The sequence below is a fragment of the Leptodactylus fuscus genome, chromosome 1 (genome assembly GCF_031893055.1).
Source record: "Leptodactylus fuscus isolate aLepFus1 chromosome 1, aLepFus1.hap2, whole genome shotgun sequence".
Lineage (NCBI taxonomy): Eukaryota > Metazoa > Chordata > Amphibia > Anura > Leptodactylidae > Leptodactylus > Leptodactylus fuscus.
This window is the reverse complement of record NC_134265.1, coordinates 111,025,814-111,046,249: the sequence shown is the minus strand read 5'-3', so window position 1 is coordinate 111,046,249 and position 20,436 is coordinate 111,025,814. Positions and strand designations below refer to the sequence as shown.

The following is a 20,436-nucleotide window of genomic DNA, read 5'->3' as shown; positions in this document are numbered from 1 at the left end:
GTAATTTTTTTTCCCTCTCCCCTAATATAAGAAAGGAACAGACATTAGACCTAGAACGGGGTTCGAGGCTTGTAAAAATCCAGTATTATTTGTTCTTCATGATGTGAAATATGTGTTGAAAAGCAACCCAAGATGAAGTCAGCCATGTGTGCCAGTGTGTTACTTGGCATGCCTTTGCTGGCCCCAACTGTAAGGGTCACTCTCCATTTCCTCCATTTTCCACTCCCCTTCACACCATTTGTGGTGAAGCAATGGGATGCACTGAAGTGCACCCTCTAGCCTCGTGTGGGACAGGGACATCAGATGCCACTCCAACCCCCTCGTCTTCCTCCGCCAGCCAACGGTGCGAAGATGAGAGGAGTGTGCTCTGAATGTTTTCTGCCTAGCAGAGGCTAGTTCTCACTTACGAAAATGGCCCCACTTTGACCTGTATATCAGGCACAATGGTGTAGGTTTCAAAGAAACATGGCACCAACAAGTTGGAAAACGTGGGCCATGCGTGGACCGTGTTTGAGTCTGGCAAGCTCCAGATCTGCTACCAGGTTCCAGCCATTATCACAGGCGCAAAAATGCCAGGCCCCAGGTGTAGCAGGGAAAAAAAAATGCCATCTCAGCCAGGATGGCATCCCTGACCTCGGAGGCACTGTGCTGTCTGTCCCCCAAGCTGATCAGTTTCAGCACGGCCTGCTGACATCTCCCCACGCCAGTGTTACAGTGTTTTCCGCTAGTAGCTGGGGTGGAGGTTGCAGCATCGTAGGGTTTCAGTCTACTCCTGCCATGAATTTTGGCCTGGGAGAGGAGATAGGCCACCCCAGTTTGCACCCGGGGACCAGACTCCACCACATTCACCCTGCCTGTCATTAAAGATAAGCACTGCAGCATCCCTGACCACAGGCGCTTGTCCATGTGTCGGTGGTCAAGTGGACCTTGCAGCAAAGCGCAGAGCTCTGGGCCCGACTGATGTTATGGGACACATGCAGGTGCAAGGCAGGGACAGCACACCAAGAGAAGTAGTAACGGCTAGGCCCAGCAGCTGCCATCTGCTGACGGAAGGCCTGGGTCTCCAGAAGCATAAACAAACACCAACATCTCCAGGGCCAGCAGTTTATCGATGAGGCTGTTAAAGGCTTGGGCATGGGGGTGGGTTGTGTTGTACTTCTGCCTGCAATGAAAAGCTTGGGAAATGTGGAGTGGCTGGGAAGAGGCGCATGATGGTGCAGGCCAAAAGGGCGCATGAGGGTGAACTCCCCAATGTGTCAGAGATAGGTGTGTAGGTGTCCTTGCATCATATACTTGCACCATATTTGGCTTTGGAAGTTAATTTTGTGCCAAAAAGTGGTTAAGACAGCGATCCCTCAGCTACTCCCGTTACACTGTCTAGTGAAATTACCATCTTTGGAAGTGGACCACCACTTGTAAGATGCCAAAGGAAGCAGGCAAGAGATGTGCAGTGCAGAAAAAAAGATGAGAAAATAAGTGTAGGCTGTAGAGCACAGAGGGATCGGAGAGGACAGAGCTGGTGTCGGCAGGTATTCCCACAACATGCGCCTATACTTGTCCCTCCTGGTGACACTAGGCCCCTGAGTGGCAGTAATTTGTCCAGGGGGGCCATTAACGTGTTCCAGACCTAGGAATAAGTCTTCCAACAGGGTAGAGTTTTGCATGCCTTTGCTTCTACCCACTGTTTTTGCTGCTTAGCTTCCCTCCACATCTACACTGCTTTCACCCCTAAACATCGCCCCAGTTTATGCCTTTGTTTCTACCCTGTTTTTTTTGTTGAATTAGCTTCCCTCCACATCTACACTGCTTTAGCCCCTAAGCATCACCCCAGTTTTTGCCTTTGCTTCTACCCTGTTTTTTTTGTTGAATTAGCTTTTCTCCACATCTACACTGCTTTAGCCCCTAAACATCACCCCAGTTTATGCCTTTGCTTCTACCCTGTTTTTTTTTTTTTGTTGAATTAGCTTCCCTCCACATCTACACTGCTTTAGCCCCTAAACATCACCCCAGTTTATGCCTTTGCTTCTACCCAGGTTTTTTGTTGATTTAGCTTCCCTCTACATCTACACTGCTTTAGCCCCTAGACATCACCCCTGTCCATGTGGGGTCGGTGGCCTCGTCATCCACCAACTCCTCTTCCAATTGCGCACTGGCCCCTTACTGCAAACCGCACATGACCACAGCTTGCCCTGATGGCAACTGTGTCTCATGATCCCCACTTAGGTCCAGACAAGTCGGTGGCGGGTCCAAAACCCCAAAATTGGAAGGAAATGGCGGATGCTGCAGTATTTCTAACACCTGTTCCTGGTGCTCGGGCCTGGTCTGTGTTGTACCCTGCACCCTGCTTAACGCAGCTGCCATATCCGAAGTTGTGCTGAGCGCATGCTAATCTTTCGTGTCCAGTGCAATGGATGGGATGGGATTTCACATAAGTCTGCCACCCATGGCCACTGATGGTTGAGCAACTGAGGGAGTTGACTTTGACGAACCCGAGGGTTTTGAAGTTGGAACTACATCAAAGGTCTGTGCTGCTCACACACTCTGCTCAACACATGATATGTTTAGTGCCAGCAGTGTGGAGACGTCGCACAACAGCCGTTGTTCCAGCAGGTACAGGCGTTGTAGGAGTGCATAGAGGCTAGCAGCGGCAACTATAGACTTTAAAAACTATCCACACAAGCGCCACACTTTCACCAGTAGCTCAGGAACATTGGGGTACCTTTTTCAAAAGATTAGCAGCAATGAGTTAAAAACGTGGCCCAGGCATGGAATATATTGCAGGCTGTCAAGCTACAGAGCCGATCCCAGGTTACGGCCATTATCACACATGACAACATGCCTGGGCCCAGGTGCAGTGGCAAAAACCACATTGCCGTCTCATCGAGGATGGCATGACTCACTTTGTAGGCAGTGTGCTGTCTGGCCCCCAAGCTGATGAGCTTCAGCACGGCCCGCTGACATCTCCCCACACCAGTGTTGCAGCGTTTCCAGCTCGTAGCTGGGGTCAATTTAACAGCGGAGGAGGGTGGTGTTTCAGCCCTCCTCCCAGGAATGTTGTGTGGGGAGACAAGTCAGGCCACCACATTTTGCGACCCGGTCCACGCCTCAACTACATTCAACCACTGTGCCAAAATTGAAAGGTAGCGTCCCTGTCCGCATGCACTTGTTTATTCGTAACTGGTCACGTGGAACTTTAGGGCTAAGCGCTGAATTTAGGGACCGCCTCATGTTTGGGGGAAAGTGCTGGTGTGGACGGCACAGTGCGGTGGCGCAGTAGACACTCTGCCCAAAAAGGGCAGAGTGTCCCCCAGCCGGGATTCCAACATCTCCTGGGCCAGATTTCTTGAGATGAGGCCGTTGAAGCCTTGGGCATGCGGGTGGGTTGCGCTGTACTTTAGCATGAAATGAAAGGCTTGGGAGATGGGGAGTTGCTGGGAAGAGGCGCATGATGGCGCGGGCAAAAGGAGAAATGGCAGGAAAAGGTGAGGATGAGGGTGAACTCCCCAAAGTGTCAGAGGCAGATGTGGAGGTGTCCTGGCTGCTGGTCTGGACTGCAGCGCCAGCCCTGTCAACAGTGGGAGAGGCAGTGGCCGCCAGGCCAAACGACGATTATCCTGCGCTTGCTCTCACCCACTGAGCCCAGGGCTTGCCTTCCAAATGATGGCACCTGCAAGAGGTGGTGAGATTCCTCTCTGTAGATCTCCAACCCATCTTGGACTTGCAAATTGCACTAAATTTGTCATGTAACTGACATGTATATGATGAGTCTATCCATTGTCTGTTCATTTTGGTGAAAGTCAGCCTGTCAGCTGACAGACAGCTGTGCTTGTCAGTGATGATGCCACCGGCTGCTTGTACCCCCAGTTTTTGCTGCTTAGCTTGCCTCCACATCCACACTGCTTTTGCCCCTACACATCACCCCTATCCATGCCTGTGCCTCTAGCCATAAGTCTGCCACCCATGGAAACTCATGGTGCAGAAAGTGAGGGAGCTGACTCTGAGGAACCCTTGGGTTTTGTAGCTGGTACTCCATCAAAGGTCTCTGCTGCTCACACACCCTGCTGAACATACGGTATCTAGGGTTAGAGCGTGTGGTGACCTCGCACAACAGTAGGTGCTTCAGGCAGATGTAGGCCTTGCTGGAGTGTATTGCGGCTAGCTCCAGGTACTGTAGACTTGGGAAAGTGGGTGTCCAAGTGTCGCACTTTCACCCTTAGCTCAGCTAATTTGGGGTATGTTTTTAAAAATCATTGCACCACTACATTGAACACGTGGGCCAGGCATGGAACGTGTTGGAGGCTGGCAAGCTCCAGAGCCCTCCAACAAGACAAAAAAGATTGGCCCCAGGGGCAGCGGGGATAAACAAATTGCCATCTCATCCAGGATGGCATCCCTGACCTCAGAGGCAGTGTGCTGTCCGTCTCCCAAGCTGATGAGCTTCAGCCCAGCCTGCTGACGTCTCCCCACACCAGTGTTGCAGCGTTTTCAGCTCGTAGCTGGGGTCAATCTAACAGCGGAGGAGGAGGAGGGTGGTGTTTCAGCCCTCCTCCCAGGAATGTTTTGTGGGGAGACAAGTCAGGAAAATTCTTGAAACAGGGGAGAGTTTTGCATCTTTGCCCTTGCTGCCTATGGACATCCCTTTGTCTCTAGCCACCATTTTCCCTGCTTTGCTTGCCTCCACATCCACACTGCTTTTGCCCCTAGACATCACCCCAGTCCATGCCTTAGCTTGTACCCCCAGTTTTTCCTGCTTAGCTTGCCTCCACATCCACACTGCTTTTGCCCCTAGACATCACCCCAGTCCATGCCTTAGCTTGTACCCCCAGTTTTTCCTGCTTAGCTTGCCTCCACATCCACACTGCTTTTGCCCCTAGACATCACCCCAGTCCATGCCTTAGCTTGTACCCCCAGTTTTTCCTGCTTAGCTTGCCTCCACATCCACACTGCTTTTGCCCCTAGACATCACCCCAGTCCATGCCTTAGCTTGTACCCCCAGTTTTTCCTGCTTAGCTTGCCTCCACATCCACACTGCTTTTGCCCCTAGACATCATCCCTATCCATGCCTCTGCCCCTAGCCATAACTCTGCCACCCCTGGAAACTCATGGTGCAGAAACTTTGGGAGCTGACTTTGAGGAACCCTTGGGTTTTGTAGATGGAACTCCATCAAAGGTCTGTGCAGCTCACACACCCTGCTCAAGATATGGTATTGTAGGGTTTCAGCGTGTGTGAATGACGGAAAACAGCCTGTGTTTGGACAGATGTAGGCCTTGCTAGAGTGTTTTTAGGCTAGCAGCGACTCCTGTGCACTTGCAAAAGTGGGCGCACAAGCGCCGCATTTTCAACAGTAGCTTCGGTACATTTGGGTATGTTTTCAAAAAACTTTGCACCACTAGGTTAGACGTGGGCCAAACATGGAACGTGTTGGAGGCTGGCAAGCTCCAGAGCCGCTACCAGGTTCCAGCCATTATCACAGGCGTAAAAATGCCAGGCCCCAGGTGTAGCAGGGAAAAAAAAATGCCATCTCAGCCAGGATGGCATCCCTGACCTCGGAGGCACTGTGCTGTCTGTCCCCCAAGCTGATGAGCTTCAGCACCGCCTGCTGACGTCTCCCCACACCAGTGTTTTAGCGTTTGCCGCTAGTAGCTGGGGTGGAGGTTGCAGCGTCGTAGGGTTTCAGTCTACTCCTGCCATGAATTTTGGCCTGGGAGAAGAGATAGGGTACCTCAGTTTGCACCCCGGGACCAGACTCCACCACATTCACCCTGCCTGTCCTTAAAGATAAGCAGCATCCCTGACCACAGGCGCTTGTCCAAGTGTCGGTGGTCAAATGGACCTTGCAGCAAAGCGCGGAACTAAGGGCCCACCTGATGTTGAGTGACACGTGCTGGTGCAAGGCGGGGACGCCACACCGGGAGAAGTTGTGACGGCTAGGGACGGCATAGTGAGGTGCCACAGTTGCCATCAGGTCCGGGAAGGCGGGAGTTTCAACATGCCGGAACGCCAACCTCTCCTGGGCCAGCAGTTTAGCGATGTTGGCGTTCTAGGCTTGCGTGGGTGGGTGGTTAGCGGTGTATTTCTGCCGGCGCTCCAATGTCTGAGAGATGGTGGGTTGTTGTAAAGAAGCGCCTGATGGTGCCTTTGATGGTGCAGGAGAAGGAGATAAGACAGAAACAGGGGAGGATGAGGGAGAAGTCAACAAAGTGGCAGAGGCAGATGAAGTGATGTCCTGGCTCGTCCTCTGGAGTGCATCGCCAGCACTGTGAGCAGAGGCAGTGGCATGAACGGCGGGCGACGTTTGTCCTGCCGTTGCTGCCTGCCACTGATTCCATTGCTTGGATTCCAAATGACGGTGCATTGAAGTGGTGGACAGGTTGCTCTTCTCAGGGCCCCTACTCGATTTCGAGAGGCAAATTGTGTAGATGACACTATATCTGTCCTCGGCGCATTCCTTGAAAAAACTCTACACCTTCAAGAAAGGTGCCCTCTATGGGGGAGTTTTTCTGGGCTGGGTACAAAAGGGAACATCTTCGAACATTCCGGGTCTGGCCTGGCTTCGGCAAAGCAGCTGACCTCTGCCTCTGGACATGTCTCTGCCTCTAGCTACCCTTTTTGGTGCTGCACCTGCCTCAACATCCACACTACTTTCCCAGCTTGACATCCGCCTTGTCCAGGTGGGGTCGGTGTCCTCGTCGTCCACCACCTCCTCTTCCAACTCCTGTCTCGCCTCCTCCTCCTGCACAATGCGCATGTCAACTGGCTGCCCTGACAGCAACTGCGTCTCATCGTCGTCGATGAGGGTGGGTTGCTGGTCATCCGCCACCAAATCGACCGGAGATGGAGGAGACTCTAGTGTTTGAGCATCTGGACACAGATACTCGTCTGTTAGGTCCGTGGAATCGCGAAATGGAGGGGCAGGTTGCGGTATAGTCAAAGGAAGGGAGAACAGCTCTGGGGAGCAGGGACAGTTGGGGTTATTGTTCTGGGAAGATTGGGAATTTTGGGTGGAAGGAGGACAAGACTGTTGGGTAAGAGGAGGTAGAGGCTGACTGGCTGGTGGACAATGTGCTTTAAGCATTATCCGACATCCATTGCAAGACCTGTTCCTGGTTCTCGGGCCTACTAATCTTTGTACCATTCAGCCTAGTTAATGTGGAACTTTTGTGCAAAGCGCAGAACTTAGGGCCCGCCTGATGTTAAGGGACACACGCTGGTACAAGGCTCAACTCACCCTAAGTGCCAAAAACACTGCTGGTGCAAGGCTCTACTCATGCCAAGGGCCTCAATCTCTGCTGGTAGCTCAGCTTAAGGTCCTGTAACTTTGTTTGGAAGGGCTCATGTTAAGTGCTAGAAAAGTGAATTTTGGAAGGTCTTACCACATCACACACACACACACACACACACACACACACACACACACACACACACACACACTCAAAATGACAGTTAAGGGTGAGGGCTTTTGGAATTCCCATTGCCTATTCCATTTGTGGTTGTCATGGGGAACGTGATTTAAAGGGGTGGTTGTTACTGTTTGTTGAGCTTAAATTGGGGTTTGTGTCCATCCATTTGGGGAGTAAAGAAGGTTTCCAGGTATTTTCCCACTTTGATAGAGGTTTTTTTGAATGTGTAAAGTGTGTAGTTGTTAGGCTGTGATGTTGGGGTAATAGAGGGTCTTTGGCGTGTTAGATGCCCGCAGACATGCTTCCTCTGCTGTCCCAGTGTCATTCCAGAGGTGTTGGCATCATTTCCTGGGGTGTCATAGTGGACTTGGTGACCCTCCAGACACGGATTTGGGTTTCCCCCTTAACGAGTATCTGTTCCCCATAGACTATAATGGGGTTCGAAACCCGTTCGAACACACGAACAATGAGCGGCTGTTCGAATCGAATTTCGAACCTCGAACATTTTAGTGTTCGCTCATCTCTACTTATTATCCCAGTAGTGTGAAAACACTGTACATTATCCCTGTACTGTGATATCAGTGTACATTATCCCTTTGACATACCTTTGTACATTATACCAGTAATGTGGTATCACTGTGGGATCCTGTGTTTGTTAAAGGGGTTGTCCCATGAAAAGCATCCTATATATACTGCTAGTTTATGTGCATATAATACTTTTCCTAAATACATTGCTTTATCAAAACTGCTTTGTTTGGCCGCTATCTTAATTTATTCACTTCATTGTTTACACTCAGTTTCTATGGCCACTGGGCTTATCTGCTCTGTTCCCAAGTGATGTAGCTGCCTGCTCTCAGGGGGGAGGCAGGGGCTGAGTGTTTGGGTGCAGCTCTGAGCTGTTTATGTCTGACAAGTAACAGAAATCCTCAGATAGGGGAGGGGGGAGGTGAGAGCTCCGGCATTTCTGATTTTGGTTTAATTGAATTTGGCTGATAAGGGCTGAGATAGGGAGTCCAGTACCTCTGTATGTAATGCAAGCTGATTAAAATCCAGCTCTGCTACATCAGCTTCTACATCAGCTTCATACTGTGGTAATGCATTTACAACCAATCCCTCATGACTGACTGCAAACATAGCAGATAGCAGAGCAAGTGAAACCCCAACCCACCAATGTGCAGAGAAAACCAGGAAGTGAACAGAGCACAGCGCCTGCAGGTTGGTGAACAAGGGTTATGGGAATTCCCCTTTAAGCTCCTGGTGCACTGGTAATGGTAGCAATCCTACACTGATAAAGTAAATATCACTGAAGAACTGCAGAAACAGCGATAAATACATAACTGTTGATGGATTTATTGCATTTACCTGTCCATAGAACAGTTTCTGTAAATATCTTCCATTTTAATCCTGAAGGCAGAGCATTGTATGTACTCAACTCTTTTAGCAGTATTTAATAAATCTTAACTGTTATGTAGTTTTACAATGCCCTATTAGGAAACGGATTTACGCAGACCAGAGGGTTGATATAGAAGGCGTTTCTCACTTTGCATAGTCCATTCTCTTGAATGAGAGATGTGCTGCAGTAGTTTTTTAGTACATTAGGTGCACGGTATGTTTAGACTTAAAGAGGTTGTATAGGCAAAATTTTTATATTTTAAATAACCCAGAGGATGTGAAAAAAAAAAAATCATACTCACCTTTCTCCAGTGCTCCGGTTCCTCCCAGTATGGTCCGGTCCTGCCTGTCCATTGTCATCCTTTGGCAGAAGACATCTGGAACGTCAAAGCCGACGAGCAGTTTCACTTTGAGAAGACAGCCCAGCAGAAGAACTGGACTTCACAGGGAGGACACTGGACACCGGGGACAGGTGTGTATGATTTTTTTTTAAAAAAAATTTAACCTCCCCCGACCTATTTTAAAAATATTTTTTTCCCCAGATAACAAGAAAATAGCTCAAATGATAATTAACCCCTAGTGAACAGAGCTGTTTAGGCTCCTTAGGCCAGGGCCCCACTGGCCGGAAATGCTGCGATTTGCCCGCGGCGGAAACACCATGGAAAAAATTGCAGAGTTACAGTAACAGCAAAGTGGATGGGATTCATGTGAGTCCCATGACCACTTTGCGTTAAAATCCGCAGCGTGAACACGCTGCGATTTCCAAAACTGGCACGATTTTCAAAATCGCAGCATGTTAATTATATCTATGGAAACACCGGCGGCCTTCCCGTAGATATAATGGTAACAGAACGTCTGCAGAGGAAACCTCTGTGAACTTACTGTTCAAAGCGCTGCGGAAAGAACCGCAATGCGTTCCAGCTGCGGTTGTTCCCGCAGCGCTTTAGTGCTTCGTTTCTGGACGGTGGGGCCTTAGCCTTAGGCTTTGCTAGTTCCAGGGCTCATAGTATACGCTGAGAGCTGATTGTGTAAAAGCCGCTGCAGAAAAGCTGCAAATTCAAAGACACAGCTTGTTAATTTTACCTGCAGAATTGCAAGCAAATATTTTTACAATGTTCCGGGGGAAGTGAAAAAATTTAAAAATAAAAAAAATCATAAACCTGTCCCCGATGCTCTGGTGTCCTCCACACAAGGTCTGCTCCTTCTGCTGGGCTATTGATTTAATAAAGGAGGAAGAAATGCAGAGAAAAATGCAGCAAAAACTCAAAAAAATTGCAGTTTGTTTGATTTTTTACTGTGTTTCACAACATTGGACCGTATGTAAAAAAAAATATAATGACCTAGAACAATTTAAACATAATGGACATGGATGTGGTTTTGTTATTTATTTATTTTTATTAGAAAGTTATATTTACCAGTTTTGCTGACAGTCTACTTATATTCATACCTTTTGAAGGTTGTCAGGGTCTGTAAGTTTATCTCGGTGTCCATTGGCAAATTTGAAGGCTTCCGCAATACGATGGTAGGTTTCTATCTGGTCAGGCACATTCTGCATGGCACTTTTATCAAAATTATATCCTAAAACCAGTTGCTTGATTTTAGTTTTCAGTTTTGACATCTAAATTTTAATACATATAGGAGGACATAATGTCATGTCCCTACTCCAGTCCCTTGCTCCACAATTATGTTAGTTCAGTTATTGTATAAAGCAATCCTTGGCTGAGGCCACAAACTGCAGAAAAGCTGAGATCTCTGTTGCAGATTTTGCTGCATTTTTTTCAAGCCAAATTCAGTGGATTAAGCAGACTGAAGAAGTCTAAGGCTTAATTCACACAAGGTCGAGTGTCACTGTGAAACTCAGTCCGTGTGTCTGCCAGATTTACTGGCCTGACCTTTATGCTGGGAGGGGGACTCTGTATCATAGTTATCTAGAAGGCAGGGACTACTAACATGATAGATAACTATGATACTAGAAGTGCCACTCCTGGTATGAAGGTCAGGCCGGTAAATCCGGCAAACACATAGACTGAGTTTTACATGGAACATGTGAATCTACATTAAGGTTTTTAGCATGTATCAAAACATAAAAGAGAAGTACTGAACCTTAGAAACTGATGTCTCACTGGCCCTATCCCCCTGCATTAATATTGGTTAACTCAGCTGGATAGGTAAATATTGCTTTACATGCTTTTGACAAGCTTTCACTACACAACAGGGAGGTCTGTGTTCTTACCTTCAAGAATATTAAGAATGAATCCGAGAACTGCTCCCCCCGCTGGTGGAGGAGGTGTATACAATGTATAGTTTCCCAGAGGCAATTCTATTGGTTTTACAGTTTGCACCTTGTAGTTTTTGAGGTCTTCCAGAGAGAGAAGGCTACCTAATAGTAAAATCAAGTAAAGAAGAAAACTTATTAATTTATTAATATATGCGATAGAAAGGAAAAAGTAAATAAACTTACCTTGCTCTTTGAGATCTTTTATCATTTTCTCAGCTATGGAGCCATTATAAAAGCTGTCAGCGCCTTCATCTGCCAGAGTCTGCAGGGTGTGCGCCAGCTGGGTGAAGTTAACAGGATCTCCTGCTTTTAATACTCCTTTGTCCTTACAAAGCAGCTGACTAGAAGATACAGACACAGATCAGAAAGAAACTACCTATGGTATGTATACACGTATCAACATGTCAGCTTGGAGTAGGTCCTGTGCTGCTCGCTTTCTTGATATACGGTATTGTCATCAGGGGTGGAGTGCAGTTTACACAGCTCCATATCTAGTGCATATATATATATATATATATATATATATATATATATATATATATTGTCAGGGTCTGGAGTTGCTAGGTGGGGTGGCATAGACACACAAGTCCAGTTTCTTTAGTCCAAAACAAAGGTAGAGTTTATTTTCACTCAAAAAGGTAGTGCAGCAACAAAGAAAACAATACAAAAATAAATACCTGCCCGGCTAGGCTCTAACTAAACATAGAATAGGTTACCTCACCTAGAGTAACAGGAATCAAAAGGCCAGTAGAATCCCTCAGGACACAGCTCCAAAAATATGACCTCTTTCTTTCACTCTCCAGCCAAGGTCTTCCCCCAGTCTGCTGCTGGAGCTAACTTCTTAAGCCTCCCTTGTTGAGCAGACTCTGCAGCTGAGTCGCTGCCGGAACATCCACAAAGTGTGGACTGGAGGGGGGGGGGGTGGAATGACAGGTCCCACTACCAACCTACCTACCATTCCTAAAAATCCAGCCCAATACTGAGGATTTACCAAAATGCTCAGCAGACGAAAGTTGTCTGCTGAGAACAAACATTCCTTCTGGAGTTTTCTCATCTCTCCCACCTTAGTAGTCCGGGTGAGATGTACAACCCCTCCATTACTTGACCAGCCATCGGTTTATAATATATATATATATATATATATATATATATATATATATATATATATATAGAGTAGACTCTAAAAGTTCTCATCAAACTCCTAAGTCCCCTATTGCGGCACCTCCAGACACTTGCAGTTTGAACTAAACACTTTTTGACTTGCTAGACAAGTGGACGTGACTTAAATGCAGCAAAATACAATCAAATTGTGCCAAATATTGGTGTAAGTTTTGGCTCAAAATAAGCCAACTAAAAGGTGGTATAGTCTTAGACAGTCTAAGGGGGCATTCACACTATGTATACTGAAGCTTATTTTGAACGTAAAACACGTTCAGAATAAGCAGCGTATAAAGCAGCTCCATTCATTTCTATGGGAACCGCCATGCGAGCGCTCCCCATAGAAATGAATGGGCTGCTTCTTTCACTGCGAGCAGTCCCATTGAAGTGAATGGGAAGTGCCGGCGTGTATGGCTCGGCATGAGCAGAGCTTGCCGTATACGCTGGCACTTCCCATTCACTTCAATGGGACTGCTCGCAGTGAAAGAAGCAGCCCATTCATTTCTATGGGGAGCGCTCGCATGCCGGCTCCCATAGATATGAATGGGAAGTGTTCAGCAGCTCTGCTGTAACGCCGGCGTGTACGGCTGTGATACACGCTGGCATTGCGTAGTATGAATGCACCCTAAAAATACACCAGATTTACCCCATTCCCGACATCCACCATTCTATTATTAGTAGTAGCATTAGGGTCCATTCACATGGAGTAAACGCGTGCTCGTTTTGGCAAAATGCACGTGTAAAGAATACACGTGTAAAAATAAGACGCCCATTGACTTTAATGTTCATTTTACACGTGTATTTTGACGTGTTTTTTTGACTTTTTTTATGTGTTTTTTTTTTTTTTACACGTGTAAAAAAATGTCATTGAAGTCAATGGGAGAGGTAGTTCACACAGAGTAAACACGCGCTCAGGGGTAGTTCACACAGAGTAAACTCGCATGTATTTTGGCAAAATACACGTGTAAAAAATACACGTGTAAAAATAAGACTCCCATTGACTTCAATGACATTTTTTTTACACGTGTAAAAATACACATCAAAATACACGTGTAAAATGTCATTGAAGTCAATGGGAGTCTTATTTTTATACGTGTATTCTTTACTTGTGTATTTTGCCAAAATGAGCGCACGTTTATTCCATGTGAATGGACCCTTAATGTAATTGTACTAGTTCTATTACAAGATAGTCTAGACAACCTGTAATAGAACCATAGCGACTTTACTATGCATTGCAGTACTTTGTATTAGTAAACAGAACCCCCTGTGGTTCATGACTTCTAGGGTAGTCTAAAAATAACAGCGGAATTTGGCAATTTGGCTGCAGCAGAAACGGTGCGGCAAAAACTGCATCATTTTATAGTACCTTAACAATAAATGGGATTCTGGCTAATTCTATCCACAAATTGCAGAAAAATATCCACAGCCAAAATGCCACCATTTCAAAAGCCGTTGCATTTTTGTAAATCGCAGTATGTCAATTATACCTATGGAAACATTGCCTCTTTCTGTATAGGTATAAAAGGGACAGAAATTCTGTAGGGGAAATCTCTGTAGACATTCTGTGAAAAAATGTTGATGCGTTTCTGCCACGCTTTTTGGCTGTGGCTTGCTACATGGGGACTAAAATAAAAAGTTTAAAAAAATGTGAAAAAGAACTAAAAATTCTAATGAATCCCCCTTTCTTGAGAACACATATAAAAGTAAATAAATAAAGTAAAACACATACACATTAGGTATCCCTTTGTCCAAAAACACCCTGTCTACAACCTCAAGCATTGTTCCTGTACATAATGGGAAAAAAAAAACAATGAAAAGAGCCACACAGCTGTTTTTCGCCTCCCATAAAAATTTGGATAACAAGCGATCAAAACAATAGACCTCCCTTAAAATGGTATAAATATAAAATACATCTGGCTTTATACATGGAAATCTAAAAAAGGTACGTATCAGTGTCAGAATATGGCAACTCCAAGAAATGTAATTGCAAAGTTTTGGATCCATTTAAGATGATAAATTTGCTATCACCGTTATCAGGGTGAACCACACAATAAAGGTGTTAGGTCATTTTGGCTGCACAGTGAATGCTGTAAAAAACAAAGCCTGTAAAAATAAAGTCTCACAAACTCAGTTTTTCTCTAATCTTTTTCAGTTTCCCAGTATATAGGACAGAACATGGTACCATTATAAAGTACAATCTGTATGTATTCATCAATCATAAGTATTCATCTGACTTTGCGAAAAGAAAAAAGTTATGGCTTTTGGCTATCAGGGAGTAAAATACAAAATTTGAGAAAGGTGTTAATCTGGAAGGGGTTAATGCTCAGCATCACTGTGATAAATCTGGCGTGTGTCTTTACACTGTCTAACTATTACTGAATCTGAGCCAATGGCTAGACTGGGGACTTGGATGACTGAATTAGAAAAAGAAAGTGCAAGTATAAACATACATTAAGGCAGGGGTAAGTGCTGTGGTTCGGCACGATAGAATTACTGCGAAAAATACCGCTGCATTTTACAGTCATGGTTTTGGAAATCATAGCAAGTCAATTACACCTATGGAAACACTGGCTACATTTCCCTATAGGTATAATGGAACCAGAAAGTCCGAGGAGGAAACCTGCGGACTTTGGGAGCCTGCACACGGAGTTACGCCCTGCTCATTCTGAACGTAAAACTCGTTCAGAATGAGCGTGTAAAAACCAGATCCCATTGTTTTCCAGCTTACGCGCGTATCACATTGAAAGCAATAGGGAAAAAAGCCTCCCATTGATTTCAATAGGGAGCGTGCGTATGCCGGCATCCATAGAAATCAATGGGATCTAGTTTTTACATGCTCATTCTGAACGGGTTTTACATTCAGAATGAGTGGAGCGTAACTCTGTGGGCAGGCTCCCTTTCTATGAAAAGTGCTGCCTGCAGGAAAAAAAGCGTTGCATATAACGGGCCACAGCAAAAAAGTTTTGCATGAAAACAGCTTTTCACAGAAAGACTTTCTGAGTCCATTATATCTATAGGGAAACTGCTAGCATTTTCATAGCTATAATTGACAGTGACAGTTTTGGAAATCGCAGTGTGTCTGCTGCACGTATTTTTCCCTAATGTGTAGATGGGATTCGCTAAAAATGAAGCATTTTCGCTGTGGTGTTTATGCCACATTAGCATTGCAAGTTTTTTCCTGCACAGTGATGCTCTGAGTCATCAGCCATTTGCATGAAGTTGTGGCTAGGAGCCCTGCTGTACAAGGAAAAACAGCAAAGAGAAGATACTACTAAAACACACCTGAGGCCCCTTCATGTAGGGATTATGGGCATCTTGGCAGATGGTACCCACTGGTCAGATAATATAAATAAAGGCATGATAGGTCGCCTCCACTTCTAGTGAATGACCCTTTCATTGTGCCAATGTTTACCATGAATCACTGAATCACTTTCACTGAATCATTCAATTTCTAGTTAAATTGCAACACACCAGAGAAATTGGCATGTCAGTAAGGGTGAATTCACACTGAGTAAACGCTAGCTTATTCTGAACGTAAAACACATTCAGAATAAGCGGCGTCTAAAGCAGCTCCATTCATTTCTATGGGAGCGGGGATACGAGCGCTCCCCATAGAAATGAATGGGCTGCTTCTTTCACTCCGTGCAGTCCCATTGAAGTGAATGGGGAGTGCCGGCGTATACGCTCTGGCATGAGCAGAGCTTGCCGTATACGCCGGCACTCCCCATTCACTTCAATGGGACTGCACGGAGTGAAAGAAGCAGCCCATTCATTTCTATGGGGAGCGCTCGTATCCCCGCTCCCATAAAAATGAATGGAGCTGCTTTAGACGCCGCTTATTCTGAACGTGTTTTACGTTCAGAATAAGCTAGCGTTTACTCAGTGTGAATGCACCCTAAGGGATTTTCTAAACTTAATTAAGCTCATATGGTACAAAAGTTTGTGTGTTTTACTAACACTTACAGCAAGTTGAATGATAGACTATTAGAGATGAGCGAACACTAAAATGTTCGAGGTTCGAAATTCGATTCGAACAGCCGCTCACTGTTCGTGTGTTCGAACGGGTTTCGAACCCCATTATAGTCTATGGGGAACATATACTCGTTAAGGGGGAAACCCAAATCCGTGTCTGGAGGGTCACCAAGTCCACTATGACACCCCAGGAAATGATGCCAACACCTCTGGAATGACACTGGGACAGCAGGGGAAGCATGTCTGGGGGCATCTAACACACCAAAGACCCTCTATTACCCCAACATCACAGCCTAACAACTACACACTTTACACATTCAAAAAAACCTCTATCAAAGTGGGAAAATACCTGGAAACCTTCTTTACTCCCCAAATGGATGGACACAAACCCCAATTTAAGCTCAACAAACAGTAACAACAACCCCTTTAAATCACGTTCCCCATGACAACCACGGATGGAATAGACAATGGGAAATCCAAAAGCCCTCACCCTTAACTGTCATTTTGAGTGTGTGTGTGTGTGTGTGTGTGTGTGATGTGGTAAGACCTTCCAAAATTCACTTTTCTAGCCCTTAACATGAGCCCTTCCAAACAAAGTTACAGGACCTTAAGCTGAGCTACCAGCAGAGATTGAGGCCCTTGGCATGAGTAGAGCCTTGCACCAGCAGTGTTTTTGGCACTTAGGATGAGTTGAGCCTTGTACCAGCGTGTGTCCCTTAACATCAGGCAGGCCCTAAGTTCTGCACTTTGCACAAAAGTTCCACATTAACTAGGCTGAATGGTACAAACCTTAGTAGGCCTGAGAACCAGGAACAGGTCTTGCAATGGCTGTCAGATAACGCTTAAAGCACATTGTCCACCAGCCAGTCAGCCTCTACCTCCTCTTACCCAACAGTCTTGTCCTCCTTCCACCCAAAATTCCCAATCTTCCCAGAACAATAACCCCAACTGTCCCTGCTCCCCAGAGCTGTTCTCCCTTCCTTTGACTGTACTGCAACCTGCCCCTCCATTTCGCGATTCCACGGACCTAACAGACGAGTATCTGTGTCCAGATGCTCAAACACTAGAGTCTCCTCCATCTCCGGTCGATTTGGTGGCGGATGACCAGCAACCCACCCTCATCGACGACGATGAGATGCAGTTGCTGTCAGGGCAGCCAGTTGACATGCGCATTGTGCAGGAGGAGGAGGCGAGACAGGAGATGGAAGAGGAGGTGGTGGACGACGAGGACACCGACCCCACCTGGACAAGGCGGATGTCAAGCTGGGAAAGTAGTGTGGATGTTGAGGCAGGTGCAGCACCAAAAAGGGTAGCTAGAGGCAGAGGTCAACAGCTTTGCCGAAGCCAGGCCAGACCCGGAATGTCCGAAGATGTTCCCTTTTGTACCCAGCCCAGAAAAACTCCCCCATCGAGGGCACGTTTCTCGAAGGTGTAGAGTTTTTTCAAGGAATGTGCCGAGGACAGATATAGTGTCGTCTACACAATTTGCCTCTCGAAATCGAGTAGGGGCCCTGAGAAGAGCAACCTGTCCACCACTTCAATGCACCGTCATTTGGAATCCAAGCACTGGAATCAGTGGCAGGCAGCAACGGCAGGACAAACATCGCCCGCCGTTCATGCCACTGCCTCTGCTCACAGTGCTGGCGATGCACTCCAGAGGACGAGCCAGGACATCACTTCATCTGCCTCCGCCACTTTGTTGACTTCTCCCTCATCCTCTCCTGTTTCTGTCTTATCTCCTTCTCCTGCACCATCAAAGGCACCATCAGGCGCTTCTTTACAACAACCCACCATCTCTCAGACATTGGAGCGCCGGCAGAAATACACCGCTAACCACCCACCCACGCAAGCCTAGAACGCCAACATCGCTAAACTGCTGGCCCAGGAGATGTTGGCGTTCCGGCTTGTTGAAACTCCCACCTTCCCGGACCTGATGGCAACTGTGGCACCTCACTATGCCGTCCCTAGCCGTCACAACTTCTCCCGGTGTGGCATCCCCGCCTTGCACCAGCACGTGTCACTCAACTTAGTTCCGCGCTTTGCTGCAAGGTCCACTTGACCACCGACACTTGGACAAGCGCCTGTGGTCAGGGATGCTGCTTATCTTTAAGGACAAGCAGGGTGAATGTGGTGGAGTCTGGTCCCGGGGTGCAAACTATCTCCTCTCCCAGGCCAAAATTCATGGCAGGAGTAGACTGAAACCCTACGACGCTGCAACCTCCACCCCAGCTACTAGCGGCAAACGCTAAAACACTGGTGTGGGGAGACGTCAGCAGGCAGTGCTGAAGCTCATCAGCTTGGGGAACAGACAGCACAGTGCCTCCGAGGTCAGGGATGCCATCCTGGCTGAGATGGCATTTTTTTTTCCCTGCTACACCTGGGGCCTGGCATTTTTACGCCTGTGATAATGGCTGGAACCTGGTAGCGGCTCTGGAGCTTGCCAGCCTCCAACACGTTCCATGTTTGGCCCACGTCTAACCTAGTGGTGCAACGTTTTTTGAAAACATACCCAAATGTACTGAAGCTACTGTTGAAAATGCGGCGCTTGTGCGCCCACTTTTGCAAGTGTGCAGGAGTCGCTGCTAGCCTAAAAACACTCTAGCAAGGCCTACATCTGTCCAAACACAGGCTGTTGTCCGTCATTCACACACGCTGAAACCCTAAAATACCATATCTTGAGCAGGGTGTGTGAGCTGCACAGACCTTTGATGGAGTTCCATCTACAAAACCCAAGGGTTCCTCAAAGTCAGCTCCCAAAGTTTCTGCACCATGAATTTCAAGGGGTGGCAGAGTTATGGCTAGGGGAAGAGGCATGGATAGGGATGATGTCTAGGGGCAAAAGCAGTGTGGATGTGGAGGCAAGCTAAGCAGCAAAAACTGGGGGTACAAGCTAAGGCATGGACTGGGGTGATGTCTAGGGGCAAAAGCAGTGTGGATGTGGAGGCAAGCTAAGCAGCAAAAACTGGGGGTACAAGCTAAGGCATGGACTGGGGTGATGTCTAGGGGCAAAAGCAGTGTGGATGTGGAGGCAAGCTAAGCAGGGAAAAAGGTGGCTAGAGGCAAAGGGATGTCCAGAGGCAGAAGACAGCTGCATGACAGAAGCTAGACCTGAGCCAGCAAGGCCCAAGATGCCCTCTTTTCTAGCTTCCTTAGAAAAATTCCCCCATCGAGGCCACGTTCCTCGCTGGGGGAGATAATTTCTAAATGTATAGGTCGAGGACAAACTGAGTGTGGTTTACACACTTTGCAATGCGACTCCCCATCTCCCAGGCCTTTCATTCCAGGCTAAAGTACAGCACAACCCACCCACATGCCCAAGGCTTCAACGGCCTCATCTCAAAAATTCTGGCCCAGGAGATGTTGGGGTCCCGGCTTGTGGACACTCTGCCCTTTTTGGGCCTGCTGGCTACTGCGCCACCTCACTGTGCCGTCCACACCAGCACTTTTCCCCAAACATGAGGCGGTCCCTAAGTTCAGCGCTTTGCCCAAAAGTTCCACGTGACCAGCTATGAATGGACAAGTGCATGCGGACAGGGACGCTAACTTTTAATCTTGGCACAGTGGTTGAATGTAATTGAGGCATGGACCGGGTCGCAAAATGTGGTAGACTGACTTGTCTCCCCACACAACATTCCTGGAAGGAGGGCTGAAACACCACCCTCCTCCTCCGCTGTTAGATTAACCCCAGCTACGAGCTGGAAACGCAGCAACACTGGTGTGGGGAGACGTCAGCAGGCCGGGCTGAAGCTCATCAGCTTGGGGGACGGACAGCACACTGCCTCTGAGGTCAGGGATGCCATCCTGGATGAGATGGCAATTTGTTTATCCCCGCTGCCCCTGGGGCCAGACTTTTTTGTCTTGTTGGAGGGCTCTGGAGCTTGCCAGCCTCCAACACGTTCCATGCCTGGCCCACGTGTTCAATCTAGTGGTGCAACGATTTTTAAAAACATACCCCAAATTAGCAGAGATAAGGGTGAAAGTGGGGCACTTGGACACCCACTTTCCCAAGTCTACAGTACCTGGAGCTAGCTGCAATACACTCCAGCAAGGCCTACATCTGCCTGAAGCACCTACTGTTGTGCGAGGTCACCACATGCTCAAACCCTAGATACCGTATGTTGAGCAGGGTGTGTGAGCAGCAGAGACCTTTGATGGAGTACCAGCTACAAAACCCAAGGGTTCCTCAGAGTCAGCTCCCTCACTTTCTGCACCATGAGTTTCCATGGGTGGCAGAG

General features: G+C 47.3%; 1 protein-coding gene across 1 annotated transcript in view; it reads right to left on the bottom strand.

Moving 5' to 3' along the window:
• Positions 1-20,436, bottom strand: part of GGT5 (gamma-glutamyltransferase 5) — a 53,905-nt gene that overhangs the window by 13,663 nt on the left and 19,806 nt on the right. The window contains exons 5-7 of the mRNA XM_075275680.1: positions 11,255-11,412; positions 11,027-11,173; positions 10,241-10,371 (exon numbers count right to left, since the gene is read on the bottom strand). Of these exons, the coding sequence (XP_075131781.1) occupies positions 10,241-10,371; positions 11,027-11,173; positions 11,255-11,412 (436 nt within the window). The remainder of the gene's footprint in view (positions 1-10,240; positions 10,372-11,026; positions 11,174-11,254; positions 11,413-20,436) is intronic.